The sequence below is a fragment of the Cavenderia fasciculata genome (assembly GCF_000203815.1).
Source record: "Cavenderia fasciculata unplaced genomic scaffold Scf_Dfasci-G-o-33e01.r1-3, whole genome shotgun sequence".
NCBI classification, from domain to species: Eukaryota; Evosea; class Eumycetozoa; order Acytosteliales; family Cavenderiaceae; genus Cavenderia; species Cavenderia fasciculata.
The window spans coordinates 201592-224641 of NW_004457734.1; the positions used below are offsets into that span (position 1 = coordinate 201592).

Genomic DNA, 23050 nt, shown 5'->3' on the forward strand with positions numbered 1-23050 from the left:
TGGAACAAACTAGCTCTATACCTAAATAGTATTATTATGATCATAAGTAGCTTGTGTTACAGTATCAACTCTTATTTATTGTATTGCAAATGTTATACTATGAAGAGTTGATGAAAGAATCTTACATTAAAATGGCCTGCCTATTTGACACTATGAGATTCGTTATTACTCTTTTAATTATTTCTATTGTAATAACTACACAACTTGTGTATCTTTTGTTTTTTTCAAGCCAAAATCATTCTTAATTTTATATTTTATTTAATTTTGAATTATTAATTATGGAGCAGCTCCATGAACTGGATCAAAAGAAGTTGTAAGTGAACTATTTTGAACAGCCATGAGTGGACGATACCATGGTGGTTGGTATTGAGTTTCATTGTAACTTTGGTAGGCAAGACCTGCATCATAAAATATTCCTTGGTTGTTGAGTGGGAAGTCTTCATCTTGAGCAATTCTAGAGTCCAAGATTCCATGCTCTGACTTGTGACAAAAGAGGAACTCACAGTGAGCCCAAAACAATAATGTAGCGACCAATGGAATGATCACTAGATTTCCCCAAAAGAAATCATACACATTGAATACTCCAATCATGACGAGTTGATAAATGATTAACCCAACAATACTACGTCTGTATGCCAATGGGTATAATGATCCTCCTGATTGATAATTTGGTGTATTGACCCAAATAATATTATACTTTTGTGCCAAATAAGCTCCCATAAAATAAATGGTTCCAAATATAAGAATGAATGGTGTCAATGTTGAATAGGCTAAACAAATTTGAAGATATAACCTAAATAATTAATTAATTAAATTAAAATATTAGAAAAAGATGGTTAACTTTTTTTATCTTTTCTTTCTTTTGGAAACATACAAATTGGTAGTATAACTTGTACTATAAGAAAATGGTCCACATTTTTGAACTTCTTCTAATTGTCTTTTGGTTGATACAAAATATCTGATCCGAATAGATTTAACAATTAATTCAATTAATCTTAATACTTGTAAAAATACTCCTACAGCTAAAAGGAAATAAAAAAAAAGAATATATTAATATTAATATTAATTTTAAGATTTGATTTTGTCTTAAATTTTTATCTACTTACAGGCAATCATAATTAAATTGATCATTTGGAAAGCTTGACCTGGGAGAGCAGTAGAGAGAAGAGTAATAATGGTTGAAGGATTATTGACGATTGATTCCAAAGATTGGAAGATTGAACCGGCGATAGCAGAGATGAGGAAAACGTTGAATACTTGGAAGAAAAAGTATTTAGAGAATACCGACTTGTCAATAGAGGTGAATGAATGGAAGCCTTCAATCTTGGAGGCCAAGGTAATGATTGGCACCAAGATGATCATAAAGATGATCAAAACAAGATTGGGAAGGAAACCTTGGAGGAAACCAGAGAGGACTGAAGACTTGTTGATGATATCAACCAACCATGAAAAGGCAGATATCTTGGCGAGTGTGGCGAGATTAGAGAAACCAGATAAAAAGGCAACTGGAATCGACCAGAAAAAGACGAGGAAAAAGATAAAGATGGAAACGAGGAGAGTACGAATGAGAATGGATTTGTAGCCAACCGAGAGGTTCTTCCAAAAGATGTCACTTGGGTCTGGTGAATCATGTCTTCTAAATTGGTATGGGTAGTCTCTATTCATGATGGTTTGGACTGATATCTTGGCAGATTGTTTTTGGCTAAACACTACAAAGGCTGCTGTTGATCTGTTATTCTCTGCTTCATGTCTTTCACTTTCAATCTCCTTGTTGAGTTCATTGATACGTTGTTGATAGTATTCCAAAGCTTCTCTCTTTTCACCAAAGCATCCTAGGAATCCAGTCTTTACAAATTGCACTTTCTTTTTTGACTTTTCCTGAGCCACCTCGTAGCTCTTGATGAATCCTTCACGTTGTTGGATAAGAGTGAAAATGTGGTCAGCTGGATGATGCATGACAACATCTTGGATATCACCAAGGGTTGGTGGGAAGAAGGAGTAGAGAAAGTTGGTGAGTTGGTCCTTGGTAGAGATTGATTCTGGAATGTCCTTGATGAGTACCGAGTAGTTGCACAATCTATTTTGACATTTATATAGTATTCTCTTGATACTATACTCTCTATAATCCAAAAAGGTGAAAAAGAGTACGACTGCAGTGACAATCAATGTAAAACATAGATGTACCCAAAGTTTGTTGCTACCACGTTCAATGTTGGACATGGAAATCAACGAAAGTCCTTTGATCTCATCGACCAATTCTCCATCTTCATTGGTTGGACGATTCTCATTGTACTTTCCATAATAATTGGTTGGATACAATGCAATGGCAGACAATACCATTAATATTACCATAATCATTAATGATGTTTTAATTTGTCTAAGATAAAAATATGCATCCTAAAAAGAAACAAAAAAAGAAAGAATAAAAAGATAAATAAATAAATAAATAAATAAATAATTGGATTTAACGTATTAAAAATATATATATTTCTTTTTGTTTGTACTACTACATACCAAACCAGAATGTTCAATAATTTTTTGATTTGGATAACGAATGGTAGAACCAATCCAACCAAAGAAAGTATTGGAAGGTGGTTGATCAACGGTTGTACCTTGTTGTTGATGCATTTCATAACGGTATCGGTAGACTAAATTGTATCTTCTACGCAATACACAAAATAGTATCAATCCAAGAACCCCAATCACTACATTGATTACCAATGTAACGACAAATGCTGAATCTTGTACTTCATATCTATTTGTCATTTTTTTTTGATTTAATACGAAAGAGAATAAATATTGTTTTTACTCCCTTTTATATTTTGATGTTGGGTGTAATATAAATATAAATAAAAATAAAGGTTTGTATATATAAATATATAAATAACTATATAAATAACTATATAAATAACTAACTATATAGTGAACAAGTTTTGAAAGAAAGCTAGCTAGCTCGTTAACACTTGTTTGAGCAACAAACCAACTAATAATTAATTAAGTTAGTTTTTGGTTAGGGTCAGGTACCTTGAGCTGACTGATGATTGTTGAATGATTAAAAAAAAAGTTGAGTTGTTGTTGTTGTTGTTGAACCTATTTAAAACTTTGCATATGATAAAATTTGCAGTTGCTAGCCTGAATTGGATTGATCTAAAAAAGGCAATGATAAAATTTGTCAGCAGATTGGTTTTTGTTTTTTTTTTATATTATCGGTATCAACATACTCTATGAGAGGTGAATGAAAAAAAAAAACAACTATTGAAAGAAACAAGATGTTTGTTTGTTTGTTTGTTGCAAAAGATCCATCAGACAACGCGCTCTCTTGGATAAAAATAAACAAAAACAAAAATTAATTTAATTACATTCAGTGTGTCTGTTGTCAGTGTCGTCGTCTTTCTATCATTGAATGAACCACACAACGCACCCCTTCACACAAAATGAAAAAACATTCATTCAGTGATCTCGACCATCGGTGTGTTGCATGCACCACCACAGCTTCTAAAGCACGTGTTTAATTAATTCATTTTGTTGGTGTGTGTGTATGTTGCTCCTTTTGGGGGTATTATTACATGTTATTTATATTTATAAGTGATTATAGGAATGATGATCTTTGTTACAGTTTAAGTTAAAAATCATTGCCCGTTCCCCCAATATCATGATTTTTTATTATTGTTGTTGAAGAAAAATAGGATGTTGGATGTTGAATGTTGGTTGAATATGATTACTCACTCATCTGTTACTCTTAATTAGAGTAAACTCTATATTATCTATAGTATTGTTAAAAAAAATGAGGAGTGAAACCTTATTCGTTTTTTTTGAACATCCCCTTTTTTTTTTTTTTTTTTTTTTTTTGTATTTCAGGGTCGATTGAGAAAAGTGCTCTGAACAACAAATAGGGTCATATTTAACAAGTGTAGTGAGATAGATAGATATAGGATAGATCTAAGAGTAGTGATTATAATCAACTACAAATCACACACTATCTCTTGTACACAATGCCTTCAACTACATCATCATCATCATCATCGAATATAGTACCTTCATTTCATCATCAAACCGAAGTTGAATTAAGATCATTTGGTGATAACTTTGATCATTGGAGAGAGTTTTATCTATCATCACCATCTTCATCATCATCATCGACAACAACAACAACATGTTATAGATCAGGTGGATTTTCATATTCAAATACTCCTCATACTAGAAATAGATTCATATTATGGTAGGTAGATAGATAGATAGATTAGATGATAGATTGTGATTCGATTCATTTATGGTTCTAATATAACGTTATATTCATTACTACTATTACTATATATCTATTTATATAGGAGAGCAAACAATTCAGTATTAGAACTGTCAGAGTTTGACATGGGATTGAGATTAGATGATTCATCGATTCGTATCAACTTTCCAGCAACTATAAATCAGAATAGTGGTGTTTGCATCTTTGAATGCAATCAACAATATATTGTTATCATGGTATTATTGGATACAAAGATACTCTATAGATTCACTTTTGTACATCCATGTGCCGATTCTTCAAATGTATGTTAAACATATTGAATTGATTTGTAAATTGTGAATTGTAATATTAATAATGTTGGTCATATTTTATTTGCACTTTTAGTTGATTGGAAACAAAAGAAAACAAGATCAATATGCTAATAGTTTGGGTGGATTAAAGAAATCGATATTTTATAACATTTCAATTGGCGATTTGGAAAACTCTGCTTCAATGATGAGATCACCATTGATTGGAGGAGGTGATTCCGTAGAGGTAACAGTCTGCAAGATACTGTCACCAACTAGATTATGTGTTGCCACCAATCATTCAAATTATGCACTGTGGATTGAATTGTCCGATGTATCACCACCAGCATCATCACACCACCACCAACACCAACATCAACAAGACTCAATGGATCAATCTATGAATGGAGATTTGACAGTGATTAAAAAGGTAGAGTTGAAGGAAGGAGGTTTCTTGTCATCTTTTATTCCATCAAAGTATACATCCTCTTCATCTTCATCGTCACCCGTTCAAGACATTCAATTCCTTCAACACCAGTCACAACACAATCCAACCATCTATGTATTTGTATTACACGCCGACAATACAATTAAAATTTGGTCTGCACAAGAGAAACAATGTCTATTTACATTTACAATTGATACTGAAAATTGGTCTCAAACAATTCAGTCATCCTCTTCGACTCGTAAAATGTTTAAATTATACAATCATAATTTAAATTCAAATAATTTTAATCTCTTATCATTCTCTTTAATTCTTTATATTGAAATGGAAGAAAGTGAATCTCATGTATGTAAAAGAAAAAAGTATAATATATTTATTTATTTATTTATTGGTTGATTAATTCTTTTTTCCTCTATCTTTTGCTTTTTATTATAGTTTCAATTTTATTCAGGATTAATTGAACCAAATAATACAAGATTACAATTACAAAGAGTATCATATACCAAATCAACAGGATTAATTGATTTTAGTGTAACTGCTCAAAAAGATACTTTATATGCATTGTTTAAATCAGATAGTACTACGAGTCAATTGGATCAATCAGACTATGTAAATGATTCAACTGATTCACCATCATACTCTATCGAATATATTTCATGTGCTGGAGTCATTTCAACATTTGTGGGTGATGGTAGTAACGATGTGAATATGGCATCGTCGGATGAATACTCTGAGAATATTAATATGGAATACAATATCTTTCACAAGGTTGATATTGCACAACAACAACGAACCAATGATAAACCACCATCTGCCGATTCCATCGAATCCCACTACCTCGAAAGATTATTCAATAGAGGTTATTTCTCAAAAAGATCTATTCAAAAGGCTTTAAATATTTATAGTCCTTCCTATTCAATGTCTCCAACCATTCCATTAGAATATCAAATTTCAAAATTAATTAAAAAAAAGGTAAACAAACAAATAATAATAACAAGTAAGGTATTGCTTTCAAAAAGAATCTAATATATATTTTTTTTCTTTTATTATTTAGATTACAAATTTATCAAATATTGGAAATAATCAAAATAATAGTGTAGATGATCAACAAGAAGAAATGATAGCATATAATGAATGGAATGAATTTTATCAAATTTGTTTAAATCAAGCAAAATATGATATTCAACCAACTGGTTTATTTATTAATCAATCTTTAAATTTAATTTTCATTGTTAAAATGGTAAAGTAGTGAAACATAATAATATTTATTTACAAGTTGATTAATTGTTTTTTTGTTTATATATAGAACAAATTATCAATAATTAGAAATAATATTGAAAAATTTGATTCATTATTAAGTAGTTCAATTGGATCGGAATCATTTAATAGTGCATTACAACAACTTGGAAGTCAATTCCAAGAGGAGGAAGTTCAAGTTCGAAACATTGAATATGTATTGGAATGTTGTAAAATGATTGACAAGAGTGTTGATTATGACTATTCATCGATTGAATATGATTTACAAAGATCACAAACCAATACTGCATTGGCATCTGAAGTGAATAGCAATATTTTAACATGTTCAATTAATAGTATGGCAGATAGAGTTTCAACAACTATGAAACATAAAAGACAAGGAGCAAGACAATCAAATAATCAACAACAAATGATAGTACAATCAAAATTCACAGTTGAATTTACAAAACTTTTTAAAATGATTGAAACTCCCATTAAAACAATCTCATCATTGATTGTTTTATTGAATCAAGATTTTGAAAAGGAATCATCATCACTCCAAAACAACAATAATAATGGAAACAGTGATTTGTTTAGTGATATGATTGTATCATGTTTTAAACAATCTATTCAAGCCAAGTATCAATTTGCTAGATCACTTTCACTATTGTTGTGTATAGTGTCTCGTCTTAGATCACAATTGTCCCTCTCATGTGAACAATTATTGACAATTGAAAAGAATCTAACTCCAACCACCTATAGAGTATTAAATACCTATTATACTTTATATTGGTTTACAAATCAACTTTATTATCCTTCTTCTTCTTCTTTAGAGTATGTATAAAAAAAAAATAGAAAAAAAGAAATAGATTTCATTTTAATTAATTCATTTTCCTTTTTCTTTTTATTTTAGTATTGATCATAAAATGAATATAATTGATAAGAAACAACAACAAACTACATTTAAAAGTCCATTATTGTTTGTTCTCATTTCACAAAATATGGATTATTTTTCAACTCTGTTGACACCGTCAACATCAATCTTGGATAATATTCAATTACAAATTGAAAAGATTGTACATCTTTTGGCCTATAAAAATGATGTATTCCCAATTGCAACTTATTTAACAGAGAAACAACAATTTAAACAACTTTCTGTATGTACAAAACAAAAATATATAGATAGATAGAATAATAATAATGAATGTATCATATATTTATTTATTTATTTATTTATTTATTTTTATTTTTATTTTTAGGTATTATTAACAATGATACAAAAGAATAGACCAATATTATTAGATGAATCATTAAATCCATTAACAACAACTACAACCATGCCATCATATTATTATTTAATGGGATTGTGTTTTGCTCATTTTTCAAAGTATTCAGAAGCCTATCAATATTTGATTAAATCATCGGAATCGTTAAAATTGCAAGGTGAAATATCATTGGATTCAATCGATCCTCACATTAAGCATATTTGTATACTGTCAGATGAAGAATTGGTACCAAACATCTTTACCATCAACAATAGTGATATCTCTCCTCCATCCCCTCCCCCTCCATCAATTGCTCAAATGCTCTACAAACTGTTGCTCAAGTGTTCCAAGGTGTTTGAATTAAGAAACCAATTAGACTATTGTATTCAATTGTCATTATTGGCTATTCAATACTCTCCACAACAGGAACATGGACAAGGACAAGGACACATCGGACAAACCAACGATATATCAAATAGTTATGTTAATATATTCAAGTATGCCATCAAGATGTCACAGTATCAAGTTGCTTATCAAGCCATTGTAATGAATCCAGATAGAAGAGTCATGTTGGAATGTTTGGAGAAATTCATTGTTATCTTGTCCGAGGGATATGGAAAGAGTGATGTGCTAGAGTCGTTACCATTTGTTGGTATCTATCAACATGTTGAAGCTATCCTATTAAACAAAGCTAGAGCACAAGACCTACTCGTCTCACCAGACTATTACTCCATCTTGTATTCTCTTCAAATGAATCATTCAAACTATAACAAGGCAGCCGCCATCATCTATGAAAAGTCAACAAGAATCATCTCTGAAACAAGTGCTTCTGGTAAATTTGTTCGCAACAAGGGCAGTGCCGCAGACACTTCCAATCTCTATCAATCCAAACTCAACTATCTTAGTATGTCTATCAATTGTTTGGAATTGATTGAAAATGAAAATAATAGATGGATTTCAATCGATAATCATTGTTTCGACCATAACAATAACAATAGCAATGGTAAAGGTAAGAGAAAAGTAAATTCAAATAATAATATTATTTTATCATTCCAAAAACATAATGAAAATGATAATAATGATAATGATAATAATAATAATGATGATATCAATGGAACAAATGGTGGTCAAAGTATAATAATGCACAAAGATATTAAAAAGGAATATCTTTTTTATAATTGTCATTTTATGATTTATCAAATGGAAAAACAACAAGATTCATCTTCTCCTACTTCTTCTTCATCATTGCCAATATATTATCATCAAGAAAATAATCAACAACAACAATCAAATCAACAATTAATTCAAAAATTAATTCAATTTGGTATGATTGATAAATGTTTTAGTTTGGCAGTTGCCAATGATTTAGATATGAGTGTCATATTTAAATCATTTACTACTATGTGTATTGAATATGAATTGGACCCAACCAAGAACCCATTCTCATTCTCGCCACAGGCTTTTGATACATACAATCTTCACTACCTCAACGATAATGTAAAGATTGTTTGGAGTTTATTGGCCAAATATCTCGAGAGATATGATAGCTTTACTACTGATCCAGCTATTGCTCAGAGTACCTATCAAATCGCAAACAACAAGATCGCTACAACATCGAATCAAGTGTATGGTCAAGTGATTGTAAACAGTGTAAAACAAAACAAAGATGGTTTTTACACTTTCCAAATCAGTAGTGGTAGTTTGGGACAAGGCAGTAACAACAAGTTGGATGTCATCCTACTTGGTCACCACAATGGCAAGGTTGTCCAAAAATACTTGCCACCATTCTTTAAAGAGGGATATGGAGTGGTGCTTGGAGGAAAGATGGTATCTTCTGGTCAGCGCTTTGAAGCCACTGAAATCTATTGCAAGAGTGGTATTGACAATTGTCAACAACAAGCAGGTTACTATTACGAGTTGGTTGCCAATCAACTTTTAGAATACCCTCTTCAACAATTACCACTTCCAGAATGGTTATTAAATGCTTATTTCTTTAAATCAAATAATAATAATCAACAACAACAACAAAGATCACTTTCAAGATTAGGATCACTATTCAAATTATATTACAAAAACAACAGAGTTGAAGAAGCAGCCAAAACATTGGAATCTATTTTCAGTCAGGCAGTCGCAACCAAATCAACTCTGTCTCTTCCATCATTCAACAGTATTGATCAATTTATGGTGGAATGCAAACAATTATTGGCCAATAATAATAATAATAGAAACGTTATACTAGAGGATAGTAATAAGAAATCACTCCAACTTTTATTTGATAATATTCAAAATTTAATTAAAAATGTTGTCTAAATGAAAAAAAATTAATAAATAAATAATGATAACTATCAAAACAAAAAAAACAAGAATCACGAGGATTGTGGTGGTAAGAGCAATACACAAACCAAACAACAATCAATCTACCAATAGATAGGGGAGAGGGTTCACATTTTTTATGAGGATATCATTAAATTTAAAAATGACGATCACATCAATGTTACCATTACTAGTTCCAACAACACCGGTCCAATAATAATAATTCTTCTCTAATTTTAATAATCCAGGAGGGGATTTGTCAAGTGGCTCAGGGGTAAACAACAAATTCAGGATTTGCAACAGCAGCATCAACAACAACTACATCAACAACCTGCACCAGCCAGAGGTAACAGGGTCGGTAGAGGTAGAGGTGGTAGAGGTAGGAGCTCTAGATAGTTAAATAAAAATAAATAAAAAATCCCCTTCTAGACATAGTTCTATAATAATGTATTAATCTATCTTTTTTGTTCAACAGTCAGATTTAATTGTTGATAGTGATCACATGATGCGGACTATGGCAAATATGATCATTGTAAGTCGTAAACCAACAATGGAATACATTTCGTATTTGGATAATTCTTAAGAATTAAAAATGATTGGAAATGTTTTGAAGATTTTAGATTTGTTTATTAACTTATTAATTTTCTCTTTAAATATACCTATCCTATTTTTTATTTTATTTTGATTACATTTAATTTAAATAAATTTCCTAATATGGAAGTTGACATGAATTCAACTAGATACTGTCAAATCAGAAACGATAAAGGTAGATGCTGATAGACATAGATGTTCCTAAATGAGACATCTGATTTGAGTCTTGGATTCTAGTTGTTCTTCCTAATATTGGTACCTATATGTTATACATCCTATCTCAAAGATGCTAAAAAAACTATCAATGTTAATTAATATAATTCTGTTTTTACCAGGGTTGTCCATAATGTCTTCCATAAAAGGGTTAATGGAAATTCTATTTTTTGATTTAATAAATAAATTCTTTCCATTTTCACTTAGACTTTGGTGTAGATTTGTTGTTTGTTGTAGAATGATACAAGTATATTAAAATTATTTATAGTAATAAAAAATTATAATTTTAAAAAAAGTAAATTCAAATTACTGTTTTGGGGTGAACTTGGGTTTGTTGTGTGTTATAATTCATTTCGCTTTGAGTAGAATTGAATTCAAGAAAGGAAGATAATATCTATCTATCTTTTTCTTTCTTTTTAAAGACAATTAGATTTTTGTTGTTGTAATACCAGCGGTTATAGGATTTCTCTCTGTAAATGAAATAGAACAGTAAAAAGTAGAAAAGGAATGTAAACTTGGTATGGTTACAGTTCGCACACTATGTCGTTCATCCTATCATATGATGTTGAATAGAAAATAGTAGATCAATAATAATAATATCCCCATCCTCTTATATATATCAGAGTATCATATCACAAGTAGGTAGAAGAAGCATTCTATAAATGATATCTCCATGTATATTGTAACCCTACCTCCACCAGATGTAAGTACTTTAGACTTTTGTTACTGCGGTTGTTATCAATTCAAAAAAACAATTCCTATACTACTATTATATATATTTAAAACATACATGCAATAATATACATTGTTATATTATTATTATTATTATTTAAAAAATGATACTCTTAAAAATATTAATATTATTATTTTTATCATTATTTTCATTCAGTGGTCAAACAACAACAACTGTTTATGGAGCAGTTCAATCAATGCTAACTAGTAATCAAGATGAAGTCGATTATATAGTTTTGGGAGCTGGTACTGCCGGATCAATAATGGCATCCAAATTATCAGAGGATCCAAACATCAAAGTTTTACTCGTCGAACGTGGTGAATGGGATTCGGATCCTTACATTTACAATACTAGTGATTGGTACGATCACTGGTTTGTCCATCGTAACCCTCTCTACAGTCATGACTATGTTGGTCAACCTGAACCAAATCTAAATAATGCAAGACCATCAAATATTGTTGGTACCATGGTTGGAGGGTGTTCTGGTAAATTAAATCAAAAAATTAATATTTAAATATTAATAATAATTATTTGTTAATTTAATTTCTATTATTATTATTATTAAATTTTTAGGACATAATGGAATGTTGGCAAATTCGGGAAGTGCAAAATTTGATTGGGAAAAATGGGGAGAAGAGACAAATGCCAAAGAAAATTGGTCTGGAGATGTTGCCAAGGGATTGTTGCAAGAATTCCTTGCAGACATTCCATTGGTCTTTCAAGACAGAGATAGAACATGGTTACCAGAAATAGGACAGGCCATTGAAAAATCATTGGGATTCCAATGGAATCGCCAGGAATTTGTAAATTTGGATCAAACTGGGTACTCGACCAAACAACATTGGTTCACACCTCAACAATGGAAAAGAATAACAACCTACAGTCAAATGATCAAAGACAATGGTGCGTTGAATAGACCCAATTTACATGTCGTTGTGAATCAACGTGCCACCAAGATGGAGTACGAGTCGTTGGCAGATACTGCATCTGGTACTGGGTTCAAGGTGACAGGTGTTTGGATACAAAACACTCAAACTCGTCAGAGTGTATTGGTCAAGGTTAGAAAAGAAGTCATCTTGTCAATGGGTGCTATAGAGTCTCCTAAATTCCTCCAACTAAACGGTATTGGTGAAAGAGGACATCTCTCGTCGCTTGGTATTACCACGGTCGTTGACTCTCCAGGTGTCGGTATGAACTACCAAGACCACAGCTCCATCATGTTCTTTGGTCGTCCGCTAGTCGACAGTCTCAAAAAGATTGCCGTACCCAAGCGTGGTCCTGTCCAAGACGGCTACAGTATCTTTGGTCCACTCGATGCTGCTGCCACATCGGGCAACAGCTACACAATGAACGTTGATATTGACAACTCTGCCTTCTTTTGTTATGTCGAAGCCAACAGACCAAAATCACGTGGACATGTCAAGATTACATCGACCGACCCCTACGCAGATCCAGATGTCTATGCCAACTTTTTTGACCATCCACAGGATCTCGAAGACATGATCAAAGGACTGACAGACTGTTTCACCTTGCAAGAGGAACTTACAAACATGGGTATCCTCGATGCTCACGGTGCATCTCTTCCACTCGGTCTAAACTCTTCACGAGAGGCCTATATCAACTATATCAAACAGGCTGCCTCTACCGATCACCATCTAACCAGCTCCGTCAAAATGGGTGCCAAAGATGATCGTATGTCGCCACTAGACGGCAATCTTCTAGTCAAAGGTGTTTCCAATATTCGTGTAGTTGATGCTTCAGTACTTCCTTCAGTTCCCTCTGCCAATACTGCAGTACCTGCATCTCTTGTTGCTTTACAAGCTTTTAAAATTATTAAATCACAAAATTAAATTAATTAATTAATAAATCAATTTTGTTTTATTATTTAGATAAATTTATCTAGATGATTCTCTAGGAGTTGGCATACTTCAAAATGGTCACTATATTTAATTTGTTGAATGATTCTATTAATTGATTCTGTTTCAAATGTATCTCCAAATTGCTCTAGAATCAACTTTGCTATATCATAGTATCCTTTAATTGATACAGTTCTTAATAGGTTTTCATTACATGTCTCTTTTCCAACATTGATTAGAAAAGAAACCATTTCCAGTGATCCATTACTACATGAATAATCAATAGCCGATTTTGTAAATCCTTCATTTCGATTAAAGTATAAAAACTAATAAAAGAAAATAAATTAATTATTTTGATAATATTATTTATAAATGTTATATATAATACATACTTGGAAAACTTGAAAGTGATTATTTTTAGCTGCCCTATCCATAGCATAGGTGGTTGCACCTTCTGTACGATGCTCATGAAGGAACTTGACCACATCAATGTAGCCGTTTTCAGATGCCCAATCCAAAGCTTTGGTTGTTGCGCCTTCACTGCGATTGAAATGAAGAAACTTTACGATATCAATGTAGCCATTTTTAGCTGCATCGTCCATAGCATTGGTTGTTGCACCTTCACTACGATGCTCGTGAAGGAATTTTACAATTTCAAAGTTTCCAAACATTGATGCATCATCCATGGCATCAGTTGTTGCACCTTCACTACGATTTTCATGAAGAAAGTGTACAATATCAATGTAGCCGTATCGAGATGCCAAATCGATGGCATCGGTAGTTGCACGTTCAGTTCTATTAAAATGAAGGAACTTTACGGCATCATAGTGTCCGTTTGAAGAAGCGTAATCCATAATCTTCCAAATCTTGCAATTAGAGAAATGGTCATGAAAGAAATAGAATACATCCAATTTCCCATGATCAAGTGCATCCAATAAATAATAAGATTCACATGTTACATTGGCAGCGCTGACAAGATACGATAACATTTCAATGTTTCCATTATTAGCAGCATGTCGTACAGCTGCTGATAGTTGTCCTTCTATACGTTGTTGCTCTAAAAGGAATTTAACCATTTCAAGGTGACCCTCATAAACTGCCGTATTCACTGCATAGATTGTTGCACCTTCAGTCCGATGCTCTGAAAGGAATTTGACCATTTCAATGTGACCTTTTTCAGCTGCCCAATCCATAGCATTGGTTGATGCACCTTCACTACGATTGAAATGAAGATACTTTACAATATCCATGTGATTATTTTTAGATGCATAATTCATAGCATTGATTGTTGCACCTTCACTACGATGCTCTGAAAGAAACTTTACAATTTCTATGTGACCGTTCATTGCAGCCATATCCATAGCTCTCTTTGATGCACCTTCACTACGATTGAAATGAAGAAACTTTACTATATCTATAAATCCTCCACCACATGCTCTATCCATAGCATATTCTGAGCATCCTTCTTGACGATTTTCATGTAAGAACTTTAAATAAATAAAATTATATAATTTAAGTTAATATTTATACAAGTAGCTTTTTGATAAATACCTATATACATACTTGAATCATGTGTAAATGACCATTTTCAGCTGCATTATCCATAGCATCTTTTGAACAACCTTCCGTTCTATTTAAATGAAGAAACTATAAAAAAAGTTGTTGTATTAGTTTAATGAACGATAATCTAATTATAAACCAAACTCACGTTTACAATATCTAAATAGTTATTCTTTGCTGCTTCGTTCTACAATGAATAATGAAAGAGAGAGAATTAATTAGTTAATAAATTAATTATTTCTTTTTTTTTTTGTAATTACTTACCATTGCATCAGTAGTACATTCAAAATCAGTTCTATTCTCGTGTAAATACTTTACAATGTCAATGAATCCTTTACTACTAGCAGCGTCTATTGTAGAGGTACTTTCAAGTTGTACACCTTTGATAGAGCATATTAACTTGATAATTGAGAAATGACCATCTTCTTCACATGCATTATTCATTGCATCATTGAGAAAGCTGTTAATCTCTCCATCGACAATTGGACATTTCTTGATTAGGTATTCCAATATCTCTTGATTTATTATTTTCTCTCTATTTTTCTCTAATAGATTCCATTCAAAGTCTATACCAATCGACCATTCCACAAGATGAATAAGAGTATCCAATGTTGCATTTGGATGATAACAGTATTGAGTAATCACCCTTTTTCTTCTTTGTACCACTATTTGATTACAATCTTTAGGTAGATAATGTCTAATAAAGTCCCATGGTATTCCATACTTTGATATCATTTCAAGTCTAGGTAATTTGATAATATCTCTTCCTTTTAATGATGATGATGATGATGGTCGTCGTTTGCTTTGACTATGATTTTCATCGTCATCAACTGCTGCTGATGATGGATACAATTGATTTGATATCACATCTATCTGATTGAATATCAATTGTCTAATATATTTCACTCTAAACATAGAATGAAATATACATATAGTATTCATTATTATTATTATTATTATTTATAACAATGCAATGAAAAAAAATATCATACATTTTACAAAGTGTCTTGGATCAGTGTCTTGTGACACGAGCTGATTTATTAATTTTAATTTAATATGATGATTTGTTTAAACAAATTTATTGTCTTGAGGATTTACTTGTAAAAGATCTTTGAAGTCTCATCTTTACATTATGATTCATAATCTTAAAGTTTGCTTTACGTCTCATATAGAAGAGAGTTCCAATGACGATAGCTACAACTGCTGCACCACCTACAACACAACCAACGATGATTTTCCAAGTGTTTGAATCAATGTTGTCGTCGGTGTTGGTGCATTCACCGTTGGTATTTGATCCACCAATTAAAGTTGAAAAGTCTGGGTCAACTAGACACGATCGACAATTTGGTAGATCAATGCCGATAGTTGCAACTGGAATTTGGTCCGATGAAATGTTGACTAGTCTATTGACAATCGTTGTAACTCTACCATCCGACAGAGCAACTGGAAGGAATCTACCGTAAAATATAGTACCATGCATATGAAATTGGAGGTTGGAAATAGATGCTCCATCACCTCCATATACAATGGTACTGTCTGTGTCTGTGCCATTACAATTATTGGAGTAGGGTTGCGAGACTATAGGAGTGACAAACAAGAGACGGAGAGTATTCAAAGTTGTTTCATATGGCCATGCATCAACTCTGACTGCAACTTTTATAGAATTGGGTGATAGTGGGTAGACTTGATTGGCAAACTCGTAACTTGATGCCTCGGGGTAATAAGTCAAAGATGCATTCAATACGAATCCAGTCAAGTTGAATGGTGGTTCCAAGGTGGCTGGTTGGTAGATATAGTTGGTTGAACCATCCGATGGTATGGTTGAATTGGTTATATTCCACTTGTTAATCGACATACTCTTGACTACTCGACCATCCATATCCAACTCTTCCACACCAATCAGTGCAAAACTGTAGACTGTGTCACCTACTTTGATTTGGCTGTTTGGAGTATCACTGTTTAATGGTTCGGCCGATGGACTGGCAACTGATGAACATGTCGGTCCAAAGAATCCAGACTTGCAATAACATATTTGGTTCACACAACTAGCTCCATTTTGACAATTACAAATTTGCTCCTTTGTCTTTTGTACAACTATAACAATAGAGTAGATGTATCCACCATTTAAATCAACTGACAGTCTAGGAATACCAGGTGAAAGTTTTCCATTTTCAACGTAGCAAATGATAAATGTACTGTTGATTGATTGAATCGAACAATTTACTTGTCCAATCTTTACTTTTGGTGTTAGTGGGGTCGCACCAAATCGACCAAATATAGTTATATTACCACCTATATCTTGTACCGGTGAAATACCATAAATCATTGGTGCATCCCAACTATAGAATGCTAATCCAACAGAAGCAATGGTATAGTCTGTTTTCAACTTTACAGAGTATAATCGTGATGGTAAGACAGGTGTTACACAATCAACCATTGTCGGATTAAAGGTGTTGTTGTAACATCTATGAGTACCAGCTCCACCATCCAATTCTACATAAAGTGGTACATTTGGAACAAATTTAAATGGTCCAATGGTTATATTGGTAGCTCCATACATTGATGTAAATATTATCTTGGGAAACAAGTTTCTAATGTTTACTCCAGCATTTAAATAATTAAATGTTGCATTGTACCCATAATATTGTGAAAATATAACTTGTTTTGTTGTTAAATTACCTTGAATTGGTATACTAAAAATAGATAAATAAATAATTAATTAAGTAAATTTGAAAATTAGATTTTTTTTAAAATTTCAACATACGAGAATTTTGTATTTGGAATAATTGGGGATATACCGGGAGTAATATCAGATTGATTCTTTGCCCAACCTAAATTAACTCCATCAACAATAATAGTCTCTCCATCCAATGATATATATTGTTTGGTTGAATCTTGAATAGAGAATGCTAAAAACAAAATACATTAAATCAATATTAATATTGTATTAATGATTATTATAAATAGTACAATTGTTACATACGACAAACAAAAGATGGATCAGGTGTAATAGAAGTTGGGAATCCCATATTACCCTTTACATTCCAATAACAAAGCATACAATCTGGAGCACTTGTAAAGTTGTCCAAGAGATTGAGAAAACCAGATCTGCAAAATGAGTTTGGGATGGCTCCTACAACATTTGGATTTTGTAACATGGTGATAGATGATCCGTCAAGTGGTACAAAATTGGATGGAATAGATCCTATTAATTTTTGATTGGTATTAAAATTACTTAAATAATAAAAAATAAAAAATAAAAATAATTAATTAGTTTCAATTGATTTTGATTGTTGTTGGGTGTATGTACAGTACAGTATACATAAGTACATACAGTATATTTGTAATATTTGGTGGGATGTTTGGAAAGGTGGTAAAAGAAGAACCAGCATAACTGAGGTACATTGGATTATTCGATGGGTATTTGGTTGGGAAGAATGAGTAATCTCCTCTTGCATCAATTCGATCGAATAGAGGACACACTGAAAAATCATATGATGCAAATGAAAACGGTGAATCGCCAACCAATTGGCTTAAATTAAAAATAATTAATTAAATAAATCAGTTTATAAAATAATCATATTTCTCATCAAAAAGACACTTACATTGAATTTAACTTGGCACATGATTTTAATGTAATGTTATATGGGTTTTGATTTGTTGAAGCTGATAAATCTAATGATCTAAAAAAAAAAAAAAAAAAGAATTAAAATTAAATAAATAATTGAAATGTTCATCATATGATATGTAAAACAACATACATATAATCCATAGGAAGATCAATTTCTAAATTAATTGGATTATTTTTTGATACTAAACGACTAGAAAAAAAAAATTTTTAATTAATTAGGTATCATTCATTGGGTGTGACACAACCCTACACAACATAAACATACAGTTGACCAGTAAGCTTTGGGAATTTATCAGTGTTTAGTTTCCATACTGCGTCTTGACTTGCCAATGAAATGGTCATGGCACGCCAATTTGAAGGTACTCCATCATCACCCAATTTATTAATGGTCCCAAATGTTTGAGAATATGTGAATATTTGTCTAGACAAACAAATAATTAATTAATAATCATATAATAATACTATGAGTTTTAAAAAACTTACACATCAGCATATAAATTCATAAGTGATTGAGGTATTGTTGTGAAATTATAATTAACCTATTTTTTAAAAGTGGAAGTGTCATGTTAATATAGTTATTATGATGTACATACAATGAAAATAAATGTGTTACACTTACAATTGAAAAACTTGATAGGTTTGGTTTGTTAATTGCAAATTCATCCGGTATAGAACCAACAGTATACTTGTCATCAATTCTAAATTAAATAAATAAATATTACTACTATTATTACCCAAAATAATAATCATTCATTAAGGTCGCGTGACTCTACTTACAACATTGTTTTTACAGAGTTTACATTACCAAACATTGAAAGAATATTGATTGATGAATTGGTGACATTACGATAGGAAGTCATAATAACAAAATCTGTCATCATTGGGAAATAAAACGATGTTAAGCTACTATTTAATGGACCACTTAAATGGAATGTATCCTTTTTTTGATAAAATGAACTAAAGAAAGAACAAAGGAAAAACGAGAAAGGGTTAATAACAAATTATTGTACAACTTGTTATTTTTGATGATCCTCATCATTTAAATACCTACAAATAAGTTATATGAAGATTGTTTGTACTACGATCACAATTCAATGTAATCAACGATGAATTATTAATAGTACACCAAGAACTTGAATTAGTTCTTGATACCTCTACAGGTGCTTGGTATTGATCTAAAAGCCATATGACCGATTGTTCTATACGATAAATAATCATTAGTAAGGTTATTATTATCATATTATTTATTTTATCTTACCTTCTTCAACTTCAAATTCTAATAATTGAACGTCAGCAATAAAGTTGATTGCGATGACAATACTAAAGAGTATGGTGAGCAAAAATGAAAATGATGATAATGAAGTCATCTTTGTGGGTGGGTAAAAGAAAACAAATTAATATCGAGAGGATCAAAGGCACTTGGTGATGCTGGTGTTTTTTATGCTAGCAAGTCTTGTTTTAATGGGGTTAATTTAGAAAAGAATGATGATCAAATATATAAATAACTTTCGCAACGAATGGTTGAGAAAGGATCTAGTATTTTTGTCGTACAATGATGGAAAGGCGAGTGGAGCAGTCATGGCACTCTTGTCGTTGGTTATCGAAAGATTTCGTGTACAACATCGGGGGTTTTTGTGTCCTTTGGGAAAAAAAACAAAAAAAAAGAGGGACAAGAATCAGAAAACAAATATTTTGCAACAGGAGAAGGATTAATTAGCTATTGTATTTCCATTTTATAGTATTAATAATATAACTATAACTTCCTTTATTATTACACCCTCTTGCACATGATTAGGAGATTTATTAACAACAAGACAAAAGTAATTTTAATTTAATCAGAAAATATAGTAATTAGATTTTTATTCATAGTCCATTGTTTTACTTCTTGATTTTCGAGGTATAAGTGGTTGAAGTTTGTTCACCTTCATCCTCTTCTGTAACCATGAAACTTTTGTCTTTTTCATCATCCAAGCAAGATGGGTTTCTCTTTTGGGGTTGTGGTGCTGTATTTATATTTGGTCGGTTTAGTTGAAGGAGTTGAGAAAAAATAGGACCAAAGAAACTTTTTGCTCAGATCCAACAATTATTGTGCTGTATGGAATAATATCGATTGAGTCTTGATGGAATCTTTTTGTTGTGCATACAAATAAAATGGGGATTGTGTCGCTGTGGATGAATGGCCATTCCTTAATAGCTTGTTTCGACTTGGTGATCGAATCTGTCACCTTATCCCATTCACTTTTGACAAGGGCGTTTGATACCTCACCACTAGTATCGTTCGAGGAAAATTTTGATTGACCACAAATCAAAATGTATTCATCTTTAATCATTCCCACCGATTTAATGTAGTTAAACCAATCAAATTGAGCACCAGCATTAATATAGGTGGAAAAACAATTTCCTTTACAAATATCATTAAACTGGGCCATTGACTCTTTTGTTTGAGTGGTTGGGTATCTATAAGAGAGAGTCGATACGGAGGGACGGGAATCTGGTGGGGAGGGTTTTGAAATAGTGATTTTCTTTGATTTCAAATCTTGAGATGAAAATATGGAATCTGAACCAAATAGTTGTTCAAGTGTAACTGTGGTTATTCCTAAATACAAGAACATTGCAATTCTTGCTTGCATAACAAAAGCACAATATCTTTCCCAGTGCTGCCAAAAAGCTTTGGTCTTGATTTCCTGCAAAAAATCTTGTAGGAAGAGGAAGCTGGGGTGGACAATGGTGAGGGCACTCCAGCTAATAAAAATGAGAGGAAATGACAAGGTTGTGGTGACTTCATTCAAATACACTTTTACGATAAATCCACTATGCTCCAATTCTTCAAAAGTGAGGTCCGTTCCATTAGGTTTTCTCTGGGTCCAATTGTCGATAGAGAGTGTGGTGATGGAATAGGCCACGAGTGTCATAACCAACTCTCTATTTAAATTTGAAATAGGATATATTTGTGATACGAGATAATATTTGTTCAATCTTCAGGTTTGATATTGTTGTTGGTGTCAAATCCGAGTTGGATATTTCTTCAATTAAACTATCACAAGAAATATTCAATTGGTCTAGCCCAACCTCCCATCAACATCTGTGCATAGATAATAAATGGATCCTGAAAGCTGATGATTTGTGGTTTGGATGACATTATTTTTGACACATCATCAGCTGAAAAGAGTGGTAATTTGAGTGAAATGCATCAGTGGGAAGATTCTTGGGAGATTGTTTCTTGAAGAGATGACAGTAATGTCCCACCAAATAGAGCAACCACAAAAATGCCATCTGTTGATCTTGTTTGGGCTGCTCCTACTGCCATTACAATATCTCTGAGATGTTTTCTTCTGACCTTGATGTCTTTTGATGTCACAGAAGAATCTTGGAGTAACTTTTGAAATTCGTCTATGGCCAATAATATTGTCAGAGATTCCTTTTCTTCCACTTCTTTGATGAGAGCCAATACAAGAAGTAAAGGCAATTCTTTATCCCAAGTATCAAACCATTGTTGGATAAAAAGTACCAAAGGGTCTCTGATGCGGAAGTAGTTGTGAAGGATTCTTAATGAGAATCCTGATACAATGTCTCTAAACTCTAATTTACTAAGGGGTTCCCCATTTCCATAAGTCAAATATAAGTAAACACTGTCTGCTGATGCCTCAGGCACACTTTTACTAATGATACGAGGAAACTCTAAAAGAAATCGAGTTTTTCCTGTGCCTGGGGCTCCAGCCACTACCATAATTGGGTGTACTTTTTGATCATCCTCTTGATTTTTGTGACTCTTCCATCTATCGCGAACTGTAGCCTTCAATAATTTAGAAGATTGTTTTCTGCCAACAAAAGGAAAATCCTTTCCAAAACCAGAAATAATTTTATCTTTTTCAAAAGCAACCTAAACAAAAAAAAAAAAAAAAAAAAAGTCAGCTTTTGTTGTTGAATTCTTTATAGTGGTTGAATTACCTTTGGTTGTATTTTATATTGTTTTATCCATTCCTTTAATGATAGAAGGTTCAAAGCTAAAAGATCTTGAAAAAAGAATTATTATTAATAAAAAATAAAAATAAATCAAAAAAAGGAGAGCGTTTTAACCACAAAAGAGAAAGAATTGGTTGAACAATGAAGAAATAAAAATGATTTGATAGATGGAGTAATAAGACTTACTTTGAGGTAATTCTACATGAGATGATTCTAATTTTAAAATTAGATCGAGTGTCGCACCATCATCAAAATTAGTCACAACTGACTTATCTTCCAAGAGAGATCCTTCGAAAGAGAGACCAAACGAATCTTGGGATCGACCTTTTAGATCACCAAACTTATTGAACTTGAGAAGGAAACTTTTTACATTGTCAACATATATTTTTGTATTTTCATTAAATTCAAACTGACTATTAGAGTCTTTGTATCTAATCCAAATTGTTTTGCTACCTATCAAATAGAAAAAGAAAATCAATAATCCGTTTTCATGATGAATGTTGTTTATATATGTACTCATTTTAATTATATATAAAACAAGAAATGACTCTCTTTAATGATAAAGTAATAAATAATGTATAAGTTCTACTAGATGAATATTTAAAAAAAGTTGAGACAACTTGGTAATTTGAGCTTTTATTTTAAAATGAGGAAAAAAGTGTGTCAAATTTTTTGATTTTTTTTTGAAAGAATTTTTTGGAAAGAAATGTTTTT

The 23050-nt window shown here is 31.8% G+C and overlaps 6 protein-coding genes across 6 annotated transcripts; 2 read left to right on the forward strand and 4 right to left on the reverse strand.

Annotated features, from left to right (window-relative positions):
* Nucleotides 1-276: 276 nt before the first annotated feature.
* Nucleotides 277-2766, reverse strand: DFA_04303 (uncharacterized protein; the record flags this gene model as incomplete). The annotated part of the gene is made up of 4 exons (XM_004359979.1): nt 277-793; nt 875-1022; nt 1107-2397; nt 2515-2766. 4 exons carry the CDS (start codon nt 2764-2766, stop codon nt 277-279), a joined length of 2208 nt encoding a protein of 735 aa, XP_004360036.1.
* Nucleotides 2767-3992: 1226 nt separating this feature from the next.
* Nucleotides 3993-9786, forward strand: DFA_04304 (putative nucleoporin; the record flags this gene model as incomplete). Its single annotated transcript, XM_004359980.1, has 8 exons — nt 3993-4219; nt 4329-4545; nt 4628-5320; nt 5411-5947; nt 6030-6215; nt 6282-7045; nt 7125-7368; nt 7471-9786. 8 exons carry the CDS (start codon nt 3993-3995, stop codon nt 9784-9786), a joined length of 5184 nt encoding a protein of 1727 aa, XP_004360037.1.
* A 1643-nt stretch (nt 9787-11429) lies between these two features.
* On the forward strand, nt 11430-13176 carry DFA_04305 (glucose-methanol-choline oxidoreductase; the record flags this gene model as incomplete). The annotated part of the gene is made up of 2 exons (XM_004359981.1): nt 11430-11811; nt 11900-13176. 2 exons carry the CDS (start codon nt 11430-11432, stop codon nt 13174-13176), a joined length of 1659 nt encoding a protein of 552 aa, XP_004360038.1.
* Nucleotides 13177-13272: 96 nt separating this feature from the next.
* DFA_04306 (uncharacterized protein) lies at nt 13273-15736 on the reverse strand (the record flags this gene model as incomplete). Its single annotated transcript, XM_004359982.1, has 6 exons — nt 13273-13290; nt 13575-14669; nt 14746-14829; nt 14891-14929; nt 15007-15649; nt 15672-15736. The coding sequence occupies 6 exons, from the start codon at nt 15734-15736 to the stop codon at nt 13273-13275; spliced, it is 1944 nt and encodes a 647-aa protein (XP_004360039.1).
* Nucleotides 15737-15820: 84 nt separating this feature from the next.
* DFA_04307 (uncharacterized protein) lies at nt 15821-19740 on the reverse strand (the record flags this gene model as incomplete). Its single annotated transcript, XM_004359983.1, has 12 exons — nt 15821-17435; nt 17507-17651; nt 17726-17976; nt 18077-18274; nt 18348-18425; nt 18504-18563; nt 18639-18794; nt 18857-18912; nt 18993-19071; nt 19151-19330; nt 19425-19572; nt 19632-19740. The coding sequence occupies 12 exons, from the start codon at nt 19738-19740 to the stop codon at nt 15821-15823; spliced, it is 3075 nt and encodes a 1024-aa protein (XP_004360040.1).
* A 1480-nt stretch (nt 19741-21220) lies between these two features.
* DFA_04308 (uncharacterized protein) lies at nt 21221-22856 on the reverse strand (the record flags this gene model as incomplete). The annotated part of the gene is made up of 4 exons (XM_004359984.1): nt 21221-21295; nt 21684-22253; nt 22322-22386; nt 22523-22856. The coding sequence occupies 4 exons, from the start codon at nt 22854-22856 to the stop codon at nt 21221-21223; spliced, it is 1044 nt and encodes a 347-aa protein (XP_004360041.1).
* Between the last annotated feature and the right edge of the window lie 194 nt (nt 22857-23050).